This window comes from Oncorhynchus clarkii, chromosome 13, assembly GCF_045791955.1.
Source record: "Oncorhynchus clarkii lewisi isolate Uvic-CL-2024 chromosome 13, UVic_Ocla_1.0, whole genome shotgun sequence".
Classification (NCBI taxonomy): domain Eukaryota; kingdom Metazoa; phylum Chordata; class Actinopteri; order Salmoniformes; family Salmonidae; genus Oncorhynchus; species Oncorhynchus clarkii.
In genome coordinates this window covers 63,571,186-63,584,628 of record NC_092159.1, presented here as the reverse complement: position 1 = coordinate 63,584,628, position 13,443 = coordinate 63,571,186, and the positions used below count along the sequence as shown (strand labels likewise).

Here is a 13,443-nt window from a genome sequence, read left to right as displayed (position 1 = left end):
AGTGTAAAGGTGTGGGGAATGTTTCCCTGTCCATCCTGCCTGGTACAGGCTGGCGGTAGTGTAAAGGTGTGGGGAATGTTTCCCTGTCCATCCTGCCTGGTACAGGCTGGCGGTAGTGTAAAGGTGTGGGGAATGTTTCCCTGTCCTTCCTGCCTGGTACAGGCTGGCGGTAGTGGAAAGGTGTGGGGAATGTTTCCCTGTCCATCCTGCCTGGTACAGGCTGGCGGTAGTGTAAAGGTGTGGGGAATGTTTCCCTGTCCATCCTGCCTGGTACAGGCTGGCGGTAGTGTAAAGGTGTGGGGAATGTTTCCCTGTCCATCCTGCCTGGTACAGGCTGGCGGTAGTGTAAAGGTGTGGGGAATGTTTCCCTGTCCATCCTGCCTGGTACAGGCTGGCGGTAGTGTAAAGGTGTGGGGAATGTTTCCCTGTCCATCCTGCCTGGTACAGGCTGGCGGTAGTGTAAAGGTGTGGGGAATGTTTTCCTGTCCATCCTGCCTGGTACAGGCTGGCGGTAGTGTAAAGGTGTGGGGAATGCGGTCCATCCTGCCTGGTACAGGCTGGCGGTAGTGTAAAGGTGTGGGGAATGTTTCCCTGTCCATCCTGCCTGGTACAAGCTGGCGGTAGTGTAAAGGTGTGGGGAATGTTTCCCTGGCACACGTTTGGTCCCTTGACACCAATTGAGAAACAAACATTTCCAACACCTTGTAGAATCCATGGCCCCTGAAGGATTCAGGCTGTTTCTCGAGGCACAGCGGTGTCAAGTTGTCTGGATGTCCATTGGGTTGTGGACCATTCTTGATACACACAGGAAACTGTTGAGCGTGAAGAACACAGCAGCGTTGCAGTTCTTGACACCAATCGGTGCGCCGGCCACCTACTACCACAGGCACTTAAATATGTTGTCTTGTCATTCACTTTCTGAATGGCACACATACACAATCCATGCCCAATTGTCTTAAGGGTTAAAAATCTAGATTTAACCTGTCTCCTCCCGTTCATCTACACTCTCAGGAAAACAAATGCTATCTAGAACCTTAAAGGGTTTTTCAACTGTACCCATAGGAGAACCCTTTGAAGAATCCTTTTTGGTTCCAGGTAGAACCCTTTCTACCTGGAACAAAAAGGGTTCTCTTTTGGGGACAGCCGTAGAACCCTTTTGGAACCCTTTTTTTCTAATTGAAGTGGATTTAGCAAGTGACATCAATAAGGGATCATAGATTTCACCTGGATTCACCTGGTCAGTCTATGTCGTGGAAAGAGCAGGTGTTCTTAATGTTTTGTACACTCAGTATAGATAGATAGATAGATATATAGATAGATAGATAGATATTTATCTTGTCTCATGAAGGAAAAATACACAGAGCATTTATCAGAAAAGCAGGGAACTGTAATTTAGTGATATCCTGCTGAGACAGACAGACAGAGACAGGTCGTTTACTAGGCTGCACCCCAGCTGCCTGTCTTCCTGCCTGTCTTCTTGCCCTGCCTGCCTGTCTGTCTTCCTGCCTGTATCCTGTCTTCCTGCTGGTCTGTCTGTCTTCCTGCCTGTCTTCCTGCCCTTGCCTGTCTGTCTGCCTACCTTCCCTGCCTGTCTTCCTGCCCTGCCTGCCTGTCTTCCTGCTTGTCTGTCTGTCTTCCTGCCCTGTCTGTCTGTCTGCCTACCTTCCCTGCCTGTCTTTCTGCCCTGCCTGTCTGTCTGCCTACCTTCCCGTCTTCCTGCCCTGCATGTCTGTCTGTATGCCTGTCTGTCTGTATGTCTGTATGCCTGTCTGTCTGTCTGCCTACCCTGCCTGTCTGTTATAAGGATATTGTAACAGGGTTAAATAAGCTTCCACATGATACTAAAACATGTCATTTCAATGTGTTTGTATTGATGTTGGTTGGTTGACTGTAAGCTTCTCAAGTCTATAAAGGTGTATCAGAAAACCTGTACAGTGACAAGGGAAACAGCAGACACCAATAGTTTTCAAAATCTATAATAATTGTTTTATTTCTAATTCATTATAGAGAAATGATAATAATTCATGTGAAATGAATGAGTGCATTGATAAAGAAGCCTAATGGCAACCTGGCAAATGTAACCACACTTATGCAGACACACACACGATCTCCGGTACAATCGTAATATAATATAATATACATCTCCCCATTAGGTCTATCTGACTCACCATCCCCATTATGATAGACCTATCGATGTCTGAATATCCTGGAGGAATATGCCTACCTGTGGTTGGCGCGCGTACAGATGTGTTGACGTCAATGAGAACGTATCGTTCTATTTAAACCGTGTCAACTAAATGATCCTATCAGACAGATTTGATTTTTTTTACACCAAATCGTATAATCCATCAGAAAATAAATCCAACGGTCACCTCGAGATCACATTCGGTTCTGTCTGGCAACCTGTTTTGTCTCAGTGTCATAGCGACGTTGGCGATGAATACATGTATAATAAACTAACGTACACACACACATACGGCATAATACATGTTGTGATGATCATATTTCAAAACACTTGTACAGACAGGAGCTTCCTTCGATCAAATATCCTCCAAATTCTCATTCATCATCATCATCATCATCCGTGGATGTCGTTAACCGACAGCTGGAGACTTACCTCATCTCTGTCCCCCTGCCCGAACTGAAGCCCCAAATCCACAAAATGTTCGACCCGAATATAACCATCAGCATCCTCATCACACACGTCGAATACCTCCTTGAGCTTTTTCAGGAAGCCTAGAAGCTGTTCTTGGTCGGGGAAAACGTTTCCTTCCATCTTAAGAGTTCGGTTTGTCAGATAACGTCGTTATTGAACGGACTTTGTTTGAATTGGTTCTGTATTCGCCATCATTCCGGTTGCTGTTCTCCGCTGGTGCCGTTGCTGACTGGCTCGGTTGGTGCTGTGACATCAGCAGCATCCCGTTACGGAATGGGAAGGACCACTGACGCGCCGTGGGTAGAGACGATAAATGGCTACGATCACGAAGGAAAAAAAAATCGACACCTGTCAGGTCAGGTGTTTTTATGTTAGGATACTGAGAAAGATACAATTTGATGTGATTGTGACACCATCTAGCTCCTTGATTGTTTTCCAACCATAGGACTATTGAACAGAAAAGTGGAAGTTAACCATTACTGTAAATCAACGTAAAATAAATGATGATATTTAAAAAGTAAAAACAGAACTAAATATGACACGTTTTCCAATCGCCAGAACTAAATATGACACGTTTTCCAATCGCCAGAACTAAATATGACACGTTTTCCAATCGCCAATGTATGTATTGTCCTTGTACACGCCCCAGCTCCATGGTTACCCTGAATAGCTACTTTACATTCCGTTAAAATTGTCCTGACCTCTGGTGTGGATGGTATTCTTAATAAGTACCGGAACTATGGCATAGCTTAAGAAACCCCACCTATCCGGTCATAGGATATCAAACTTTATTATCTTACAAACAAGTTTTTTTTTAAATTCAAGATGGGACATTCACAGTTATATCAATGTGTAAAAAAAAAAAAAATTAAAGAGACCAAAGATTAAATAACATTTGAAGGTACTTAAGCAACCTAGCCTGTACCCTCCCTTCCACAATACAACATTAGAAGGCGTTTAAGTGGGTCATTAAAATGGTGCTCAGCACACCCAGAACTAAAACTAATCAATAGCTTTAATCCAGACTTTGATGAGCTGAATCCAAGGTTCTGGTCAATTTCATTTTAACTCTTGTCTACTGAGGAAATAAACTGAAACGCAAAACTATTGAATTTAACTATTGAATCTCCATAAAAATAAAAACATCCTGAATTAGTAGAGTCAACCACATGTTGACAGTAAGGCTGGGATAAGGGGTTTGGTAAGGTAAAATAGCTACCAGTAAGGCTGGTTTCCCAGACCCAGATTAAGGTTCTACTCCTGAACTAAACATAATCATAGTGAATGGAACATCTCCAGCTTAATCTGGGTCCAGGGTAAACTGTCTATGGAGGTGTCAGAACAAGCCCCAGTCCATCTAACCAGAAACGGACTGGCCATGGGGCAGATCCGGCAAATGCCAGATTTGGACTGGTCCATCTTTAACTTAGTCTAAATTGGGGTTGTGTGCTGAATTATTATAATTTGGCCAATACTGGGCAACTCGAGTGTGGGAAATGGGCCAGTGTGTTAGAAATGCCTGGTCCAAGTCGACCAAGAACGTCCATCTTGTTCCTCAGCTCAAATTCCCAACAACTAGCCTGGGTTCCAGCAGTGAGTCCCAACGTTCAGTCACCTGCAGAGAGAGAGAAAGACACACTGAAAAAGGGATTCTATTCAATTCTATGGGAGTGACATCACAAACACATCCCCATGGTAACCGGAAAACCACAACATTCCGAATTCTGCACATACAGCTGTTTTATTGGAACATATTTAACCCCCATTATGCCTGGTTTAAAGTATCCCAACAGGTTTCTCTTTTCAACTAAACGATTATAAGGGACATTCATTGGACAATGAACAGCTTGCCTCAACATGTGGGTGATGGGGTTAAAATGCAGTCAGGGACAATAGAGAGGGAGGGGGTCAAGCTCATCCATACAGTGTCACACAGCCAGTACAGAGTGAGAAGAGGCCTGCTTAGTGAAGAGAGGATGGTCAATGGAACCAAAACAACATTCAAAGGTTAATCCCCCCCCCCCCCCCCAAGAGTGTTAAGCCACCCCCCCCCCCAGAGTGTTACGCCAGACCCTGGCTCTGACATACAATCTGATAATACATTAATGCAGAAATGAAGTCTAAATTGTGATGAATGTGCGCAGATCAATTGTGCTGCAGGATCAGTGCATGCAGGCAGGGTCTGTGAAATAACACTGTACAGTAACAGTATTTTATGTCTTACCCTGGAGCCCTGGGACACAGCGTACTCCACACTGATTCTATTGGTTTTATTCATATATATATATATATATATATATATATATATATATATATATATAAACGTACAGTAACAGTATTTTATGTCTTACCCTGGAGCCCCGGGACACAGCGTACTCCACACTGATTCTATTGGTTTTATTCATGTATGTATGCATGCATGCATGCATGCATGCATGCATGCATGTATGTATGTATGTATGTATGTATGTATGTATGCATGTATGTATGCATGTATGTATGTATATACAGTAACAGTATTTTATGTCTTACCCTGGAGCCCTGGGACACAGCGTACCCTACACTGATTCTATTGGTTTTATTCATGTATATATATATATATATATATATATATATATATATATATATATATATATATATATATATATATATATAAACGTACAGTAACAGTATTTTATGTCTTACCCTGGAGCCCCGGGACACAGCGTACTCCACACTCTCGGATCCGTCGGCGTTCTGATACACCAGGTCAAACTTCCCCGGCTCCACCGGCGCTGAGGGGCAGACAGACATGTTAAGGTTGGTCCATCTTGGTCAGGTCCAGCAATGACAGGTAGTGCCAGGTGAGGGGCAGACAATGACAGGTAGTGCCAGGTGAGGGGAAGACAGACATGTTAAGGTTGGTCCATCTTGGTAAGGTCCAGCAATGACAGGTAGTGCCAGGTAGTGCCAGGTAGTGACAGGTAGTGCCAGGTGAGGGGAAGACAGACATGTTAAGGTTGGTCCATCTTGGTAAGGTCCAGCAATGACAGGTAGTGCCAGGTGAGGGGCAGACAATGACAGGTAGTGCCAGGTGAGGGGAAGACAGACATGTTAAGGTTGGTCCATCTTGGTAAGGTCCAGCAATGACAGGTAGTGCCAGGTGAGGGGCAGACAATGACAGGTAGTGCCAGGTGAGGGGAAGACAGACATGTTAAGGTTGGTCCATCTTGGTAAGGTCCAGCAATGACAGGTAGTGCCAGGTGAGGGGCAGACAGTGACAGGTAGTGCCAGGTGAGGGGCAGACAATGACAGGTAGTGCCAAGGTGCCTTCAGATGGCTGAGGGAAGCATCGTCCGAGTCCCTATACTCCACCTTTCTCCCAAAATTACGCACTGGAACACTTCTCATCATGGATTTAATGATGGAAGCTCACTCCAGCCAATCATTACATCAATCCAATGACAGGAAGCTGTACCAGTGCACTCTGGGAGAAGGGTGGAGAATTGCCATTTAATAGTTACTTCCTTAATTTCCCCACCCCCCATTCGTTTAAACTGTTAAGTGAGGGATCTTCATCCTACCTTGATAAGCAGAGAGCAGCTCTAGCTCAATCTGTTTGGTGCTGTGGTCAAAATGAATGATTTTCCCCTCCTGATAGAGAAACGGGGAAACACAGTGAGAAAGAACATTACCCACATGTATTTAGTCCTAGTTCAGGACATCACTTTTTTCTTCTCAAGTTCTGTCCACCTACGGTTAGAGAAAACAGTTCCTAACCGTGTTCACACAGCTGTTTCTCCTCAAGTTATACCAGACAGAGGAGAGAAAACAGTTCCTAACCCTGTTCACACAGCTGCTTCTCCTCATGTTATACCAGACAGAGAGAAAACAGTTCCTAACCCTGTTCACACAGCTGTTTCTCCTCAAGTTATACCAGAGGAGAGAAAACAGTTCCTAACCCTGTTCACACAGCTGTTTCTCCTCATGTTATACCAGACAGAGAGAAAACAGTTCCTAACCCTGTTCACACAGCTGTTTCTCCTCATGTTATACCAGACAGAGGAGAGAAAACAGTTCCTAACCCTGTTCACACAGCTGTTTCTCCTACAGTTATACCAGACAGAGGAGAGAAAACAGTTCCTAACCCTGTTCACACAGCTGTTTCTCCTCATGTTATACCAGACAGAGAGAAAACAGTTCCTAACCCTGTTCACACAGCTGTTTCTCCTCATGTTATACCAGACAGAGGAGAGAAAACAGTTCCTAACCCTGTTCACACAGCTGTTTCTCCTACAGTTATACCAGACAGAGGAGAGAAAACAGTTCCTAACCCTGTTCACACAGCTCTGTCTCCTCAAGTTATACCAGACAGAGGAGAGAAAACAGTTCCTAACCCTGTTCACACAGCTGTTTCTCCTCATGTTATACCAGACAGAGGAGAGAAAACAGTTCCTAACCCTGTTCACACAGCTGTTTCTCCTCAAGTTATACCAGACAGAGAGAAAACAGTTCCTAACCGTGTTCACACAGCTGTTTCTCCTCAAGTTATACCAGACAGAGGAGAGAAAACAGTTCCTAACCCTGTTCACACAGCTGTTTCTCCTCAAGTTATACCAGACAGAGGAGAGAAAACAACGAGTCGTTCAACTATTTTTACTTACTTTATACTCAGACACCTCTGGTGTGTAGTTCTCTGTCAGCTCCAGCAGCTGTGAACACACACACACACACACACACACACGACAGAGTGATAATGAGTTACATGGAGGTGTGTAGCACCTTAGCAACAGACAACTCTACAGTCATCTCTCACTGTTCTTCTATTTTAATTAAAGAGCTTTTATTCACATGGAAAACAGAGGGACTTACAGTGGCAAGAAAAATGTATGTGAACCCTTTGGAATTACCTGGACTTCTGGACGAATTACCTGGACTTCTGCATGAATTACCTGGACTTCTGGACGAATTACCTGGACTTCTGGACGAATTACCTGGACTTCTGCATGAATTACCTGGACTTCTGGATGAATTACCTGGACTTCTGGACAAATTACCTGGACTTCTGGACGAATTACCTGGACTTCTGGACGAATTACCTGGACTTCTGGACGAATTACCTGGACTTCTGGACGAATTACCTGGACTTCTGGACGAATTACCTGGACTTCTGGACGAATTACCTGGACTTCTGGACGAATTACCTGGACTTCTGCACGAATTACCTGGACTTCTGAACTAATTACCTGGACTTCTGAACTAATTACCTGGACTTCTGAACTAATTACCTGGACTTCTGAACTAATTACCTGGACTTCTGCACGAATTACCTGGACTTCTGCACGAATTACCTGGACTTCTGCACGAATTACCTGGACTTCTGCACGAATTACCTGGACTTCTGCACGAATTACCTGGACTTCTGCACGAATTACCTGGACTTCTGCACTAATTACCTGGACTTCTGCACTAATTACCTGGACTTCTGCACGAATTACCTGGACTTCTGCACGAATTACCTGGACTTCTGCACGAATTACCTGGACTTCTGCACGAATTACCTGGACTTCTGCACGAATGGGTAATCAAATTTGATCTGATCTTCATCTAAGTCACAACAATAGACAAAACACAGTGTGCTTAAACTAATAACACACTAATGAGTGTATTTCTCTTGTCTATATTGAATACATCATTTAAACATTCACAATGTAGGTTGGAAAAAGTATGTGAACACCGAGGCTAATGACTTCTCCAAAAGCTAATTGGAGTCAGGAGTCAGCTAACCTGGAGTCCAATCAATGAGACGATATTGGAGATGTTGGTTAGAGCTGCCCTGCCCTATAAAAAACACTCACAAGAAGCATTGCCTGATGTGAACCATACCTCGAACAAAATAGATCTCAGAAAACCTAAGATTAAGAATGATTGATTTGCAAAAAGCTGGAAAGGGTTACAAAGTATCTCTAAAAGCCTTGATGTTCATCAGTCCACGGTCAGACAAATGGTCTATAAATGGAGAAAGTTCAGCACTGTTACTACTCTTCTTAGGAGTGGCCGTCCTGCAAAGATGACTGGAAGAGCACAGAGCAGAATGCTCAATGAGGTGAAGAAGAATCCTAGAGTGTCAGCTTAAGACTTACAGAAATCTCTGGAACATGCTAACATCTTTGTTAACGAGTCTTTGATACGTAAAACACTAAACAAGAATGGTGTTCATGGGAGGACACCACGGAAGAAGCCATTGCTGCAAGTCTGAAGTTCGCAAAAGAGCACCTGGATGTTCCACAGCTCTACTGGCAAAATATTCTGTGGACAGATGAAACTAAAGTTGAGTTGTTTGGAAGGAACAGACATCACTATGTGTGGAGAAAAAAAGCCCAGCACACCAACATCAAAACCTCATCCCAACTGTAAAGTATAGTGGAGGGAGCATCAAGGCTTGGGGCTGCTTTGCTGCCTCAGGGCCTGGACAGTTTGCTATCGTCGGCAGAAAAATGAATTCCCAAGTTTATCAAGACATTTTGCAGGAGAATGTAAGGCTATCTGTACACCAATTGAAGTTCAACAGAAGTTGGGTGATGAAACAGGACAACGACCCAAAACACAGAAGTAAAACCAACAACAGAATGGCTTCAACAGAAGAAAATACGCCTTCTGGAGTGGCCCAGTCAAGAGTCCTGACCTCAACCCGATTTGAGATGCAGTGGCATGACCTCGAAGAGAGCGGTTTACACCAGACATCCCTTGAACATTGCTGAACTGAAGCAGTTTTGTAAAGAGGAATGGTCCAAAATTCCTCCTGACCGTTGTACAGGTCTGACCTACAACTACAGGACACGTTTAGTTGAGGTTATTGCTGCCAAAGGAGGATCAACCAGTTATTAAATCCATACTTTTTCAACGTGGGTTCAATAAAGACATGAAAACCTATAATTGTTTTGTTATTAGTTTTAAGCAGCAGACTGTCTATTGTTGTGACTTCGGTGAAGATCAGATAAAATGTGGTGATGAATGAATGCAGAAATCCAGGTAATTCCAAAGGGTTCACCTACTTTCTCTTGCCACTGTACATCAGCAGCATCTTTAACTCTTTCCCTCCTCGACCATGGAGAGTCGACTGAATTAGTACAGCTAGGAGTTTCCTGGTCACATGACCTGAGCAGCAAGAAGGCTCCAGTGTCTGAATGGAGTGACGCTATACACTAACTATGGTCTTCTTTCTACCAGTACACTAAGGCCCTTCCAGTTGAACCACTGGGAAACAGTGGCACGTTTTACTGAGTGGATCACCCTGGCTAAATAAAGACACATGACCTGAGTGAAGGTGAAACGCATTGCTTCCATCTGAACCCAGTGTATCAGACTGAGCTGTGTGGTGAGTACGGAACCGCCAGCAGGTCTATAAGAGGCGGGTTACCTCGACGGTCTATAAGAGGCGGGTTACCTCGACGGTCTATAAGAGGCGGGTTACCTCGACGGTCTATAAGAGGCGGGTTACCTCGACGGTCTATAAGAGGTGGGTTACCTCGACGGTCTATAAGAGGCGGGTTACCTCGACGGTCTATAAGAGGCGGGTTACCTCGACGGTCTATAAGAGGCGGGTTACCTCGACGGTCTATAAGAGGCGGGTTACCTCGACGGTCTATAAGAGGCGGGTTACCTCGACGGTCTATAAGAGGCGGGTTACCTCGACGGTCTATAAGAGGCGGGTTACCTCGACGGTCTATAAGAGGCGGGTTACCTCGACGGTCTATAAGAGGCGGGTTACCTCGACGGTCTATAAGAGGCGGGTTACCTCGACGGTCTATAAGAGGCGGGTTACCTCGACGGTCTATAAGAGGCGGGTTACCTCGACGGTCTATAAGAGGCGGGTTACCTCGACGGTCTATAAGAGGCGGGTTACCTCGACGGTCTATAAGAGGCGGGTTACCTCGACGGTCTATAAGAGGCGGGTTACCTCGACGGTCTATAAGAGGCGGGTTACCTCGACGGTCTATAAGAGGCGGGTTACCTCGACGGTCTATAAGAGGCGGGTTACCTCGACGGTCTATAAGAGGCGGGTTACCTCGACGGTCTATAAGAGGTGGGTTACCTCGACGGTCTATAAGAGGCGGGTTAACTCGGTCTATAAGAGGTGGGTTACCTCAGTCTATAAGAGGTGGGTTACCTCGGTCTATAAGAGGTGGGTTACCTCGGTCTATAAGAGGTGGGTTACCTCGGTCTATAAGAGGTGGGTTTCCTCGGTCTATAAGCAGTGGGTTACCTTGAAGGCGATCTTCTGTCCGTCCTGAGGGGGAGCAGCTAGGAGGGGCATCTTACTGTAGTCCCTCTTGGGGACACTCTCTGATGGGTTCTACAACACACTCACACCTATAAATGTCATACCTCCCACATCTTCGTTGCAGCAGCAACACAACAGAAGTAGGTTACAGAATGCCACAGGGTCGGTGTCGAGTCCATTTCAATTCAGGAAGTAAACTGAAATGCTAATTCCAGTTCTGTGCTTTTCAATGGGAATTAAAAATAAAAAAAATCTAAATGATCTGAATTGATCAACCCTGGAATACCGTGTAGCAGTCAGTTGACTTACCTGAAACACCACAGAGCTGTTATTCAGGGAGTCCTTCTGGTACGATGGTGGCTGAGGAGTCTGCTGTCGCTGTCCACCTTCATAGTTGAAATAAAACCCTGCATCTTCCCCTCTCCCTCCTTTACCCCCACGAGGACCCCTGTCCCACTCCCCACCTCTACCCCCACCACGAGGACCCCTGTCCCACTCCCCTCTAACCCCCCTACCTCCACCACCCCAACTCTGGCCTCCATCCCCTCTACCCCTAATCCCTCTACCCCCACCTCTCTCCACACCCCTAGGGCTTCCCCTGCCTCTCCAGGTGGGTTGTGCTGCCATAGCAGGGACTATTCCCATCCCCAGGCCTGGTTGTTTGATAACCAGCTGGATCTCCTCCTCACTACTACTACTAGAGCATGGGCTCTCAGGCCTCCTGTGGGCCTTCTGCACTGCTGGGGTAGAGCCTGGCCCTGGAGCATTAGCTCTCTGGCCAGGGGATACAGAGGTCCTGGGACCTGAGGAAGGGAGGCTGGGCCTGGAGGGGGTGGTTTTGTCTCTAGGACCAGCTCCGGAGCCGGTGGGTGTAGTGGTAGGAGGAGTGGCAGCAGGTTTGGATAGAGGAGTTTGGTTTTTAACGGGAGGTTTGGCTGCGGTGGCTTTGCTAGAGGCATCGTCACCCGATGAGTCTGACGAGTCCGAATCAGATGATGAGGGAGGTGGGCGTGGTTTCTTAATGGGGACTTGGGGTTTAACTACAGGGGTGGCTTTAGATGTGACAGGGGGTGTAGAGCTAGCAGAGTGTGATTTGGGGGGTAGTTTCTGCATGGGGGTTTTACTGGGGGCCTCCTCCTCCTCACTACTGCTTTCACTGGAATCAGAAGAGTCGTCCGTTTCCCCATTCGGGGTCTTTGCTGTGGCTTTACCGTTAACAGATACTGCTGTGGCCGCTGGAGCCTTCTTGGTGTTTTTGTCCGCTTTGACTACGGTGGGAGAGGGTCCTGTGAACGAGGTGGGAGAGGGTCCTGTGGACGAGGTGGGAGAGGGTCCTGTGGACGAGGTGGGAGAGGGTCCTGTTGACGAGGTGGGAGAGGGTCCTGTGGACGAGGTGGGAGAGGGTCCTGTGGACGAGGTGGGAGGGGGTCCTGTGGATGAGGTGGGAGGGGGTCCTGTGGACGAGGCAGTGGTTTTGGTCGACACCTTATCTTTCTTTTTCTGTTTCTTCTTGTCTTCTTTCCTCCTCTCTTCAACCGCAGCCTGGTTGGAATCGGCCTCCTGACTCTCCTTCTTTCTCTTCTTCTTCTTCTTCCACTCTTCACTCACTCGGTTCTGTGTGGGCTCCTCCTCCTCCTCGGCAGCTCTCCTCCTCTTCTTGGACTTCACAACAGATGTGCTCGACTGACTTCCACTCGAAAGGGTTAAGGTGTCCACCTTGACTCTGTCAATCAACACAACACGGAGGGTTGTAACGGTAGATATTCTCAAAGTACCAGGGGTGGTGTGTGTGTGAAAACATATTGGCCTAGGCTAAGACCAGGCTTGCAGTGCAATCCCTCTATTGTTTTGTTGCGAGCCGGTGTAGCTAGCTACCTAGCTAGGCTGTATAACTAACCCAAATAAAATTGAATGAACCAACCACGTGGGTTAGATCACAGACTGAAATCCTAATGAAAGTTACAGCGCCATTAGCTCTTGTCCAAAGCACTAGCGCAGGTCTAGAGCTAAGCGTGGATCAGACTGGATAAAAACATGTCTGGATAGGCGGGTGTATGTGTGACGCACCTGATGCTGTCGTTATCTCGGACTACGTAGACGCTCTCTGTGTGCGGCAGGTAGCAGTCTTCAATGAACAGACTCAAAATGCTCCTGCGACTGAAGTCGAACTTTTCCCTGATCACGCTGGCTATGTCTGCTACCACCCGGCATTTGTTCAGATCCACGAGGACCCAGCACATGCGACAGTCGGTTACCGAGGGCGGCGGGTAATCAAAATACAATCGCACCCGTATCACATTGGTATTGGAGGCTGCCATTGTTGCTGTGTGGAAGGAAATCTATCTCACACGCCGTTCAGAAAACTAGTTGCCTGTCTTTTGAAGAGTTGACTCGTTCAGTTACTGCCACCTGTTGGCACGGAAGGGAATTATGTGCTCACTGCCCACAAAATGAGGTGGAAACAGCTGCACTATCTAACCTCCTGCCCAATGTATGACCATATTAGAGAGACATATTTCCCTCA

The 13,443-nt window shown here is 46.3% G+C and overlaps 2 protein-coding genes across 2 annotated transcripts in view; both read right to left on the bottom strand.

Annotated features, from left to right (window-relative positions):
• The window catches only part of LOC139365240 (rab11 family-interacting protein 4A-like), an 89,121-nt gene extending 86,203 nt beyond the window's left edge, over positions 1-2,918 (bottom strand). The window contains 2 exon segments of the mRNA XM_071102742.1: positions 2,618-2,779; positions 2,781-2,918. Of these exon segments, the coding sequence (XP_070958843.1) occupies positions 2,618-2,779; positions 2,781-2,918 (300 nt within the window).
• A 512-nt stretch (positions 2,919-3,430) lies between these two features.
• LOC139365239 (coilin-like) lies at positions 3,431-13,336 on the bottom strand. Its single transcript, XM_071102741.1, has 7 exons — positions 12,987-13,336; positions 11,229-12,642; positions 10,902-10,991; positions 7,300-7,347; positions 6,220-6,289; positions 5,342-5,430; positions 3,431-4,271 (listed from the first exon to the last, which is right to left on the bottom strand). Exons 1-7 carry the CDS (start codon positions 13,235-13,237, stop codon positions 4,212-4,214), a joined length of 2,022 nt encoding a protein of 673 aa, XP_070958842.1. The 5' UTR covers positions 13,238-13,336; the 3' UTR covers positions 3,431-4,211.
• Positions 13,337-13,443: the final 107 nt, after the last annotated feature.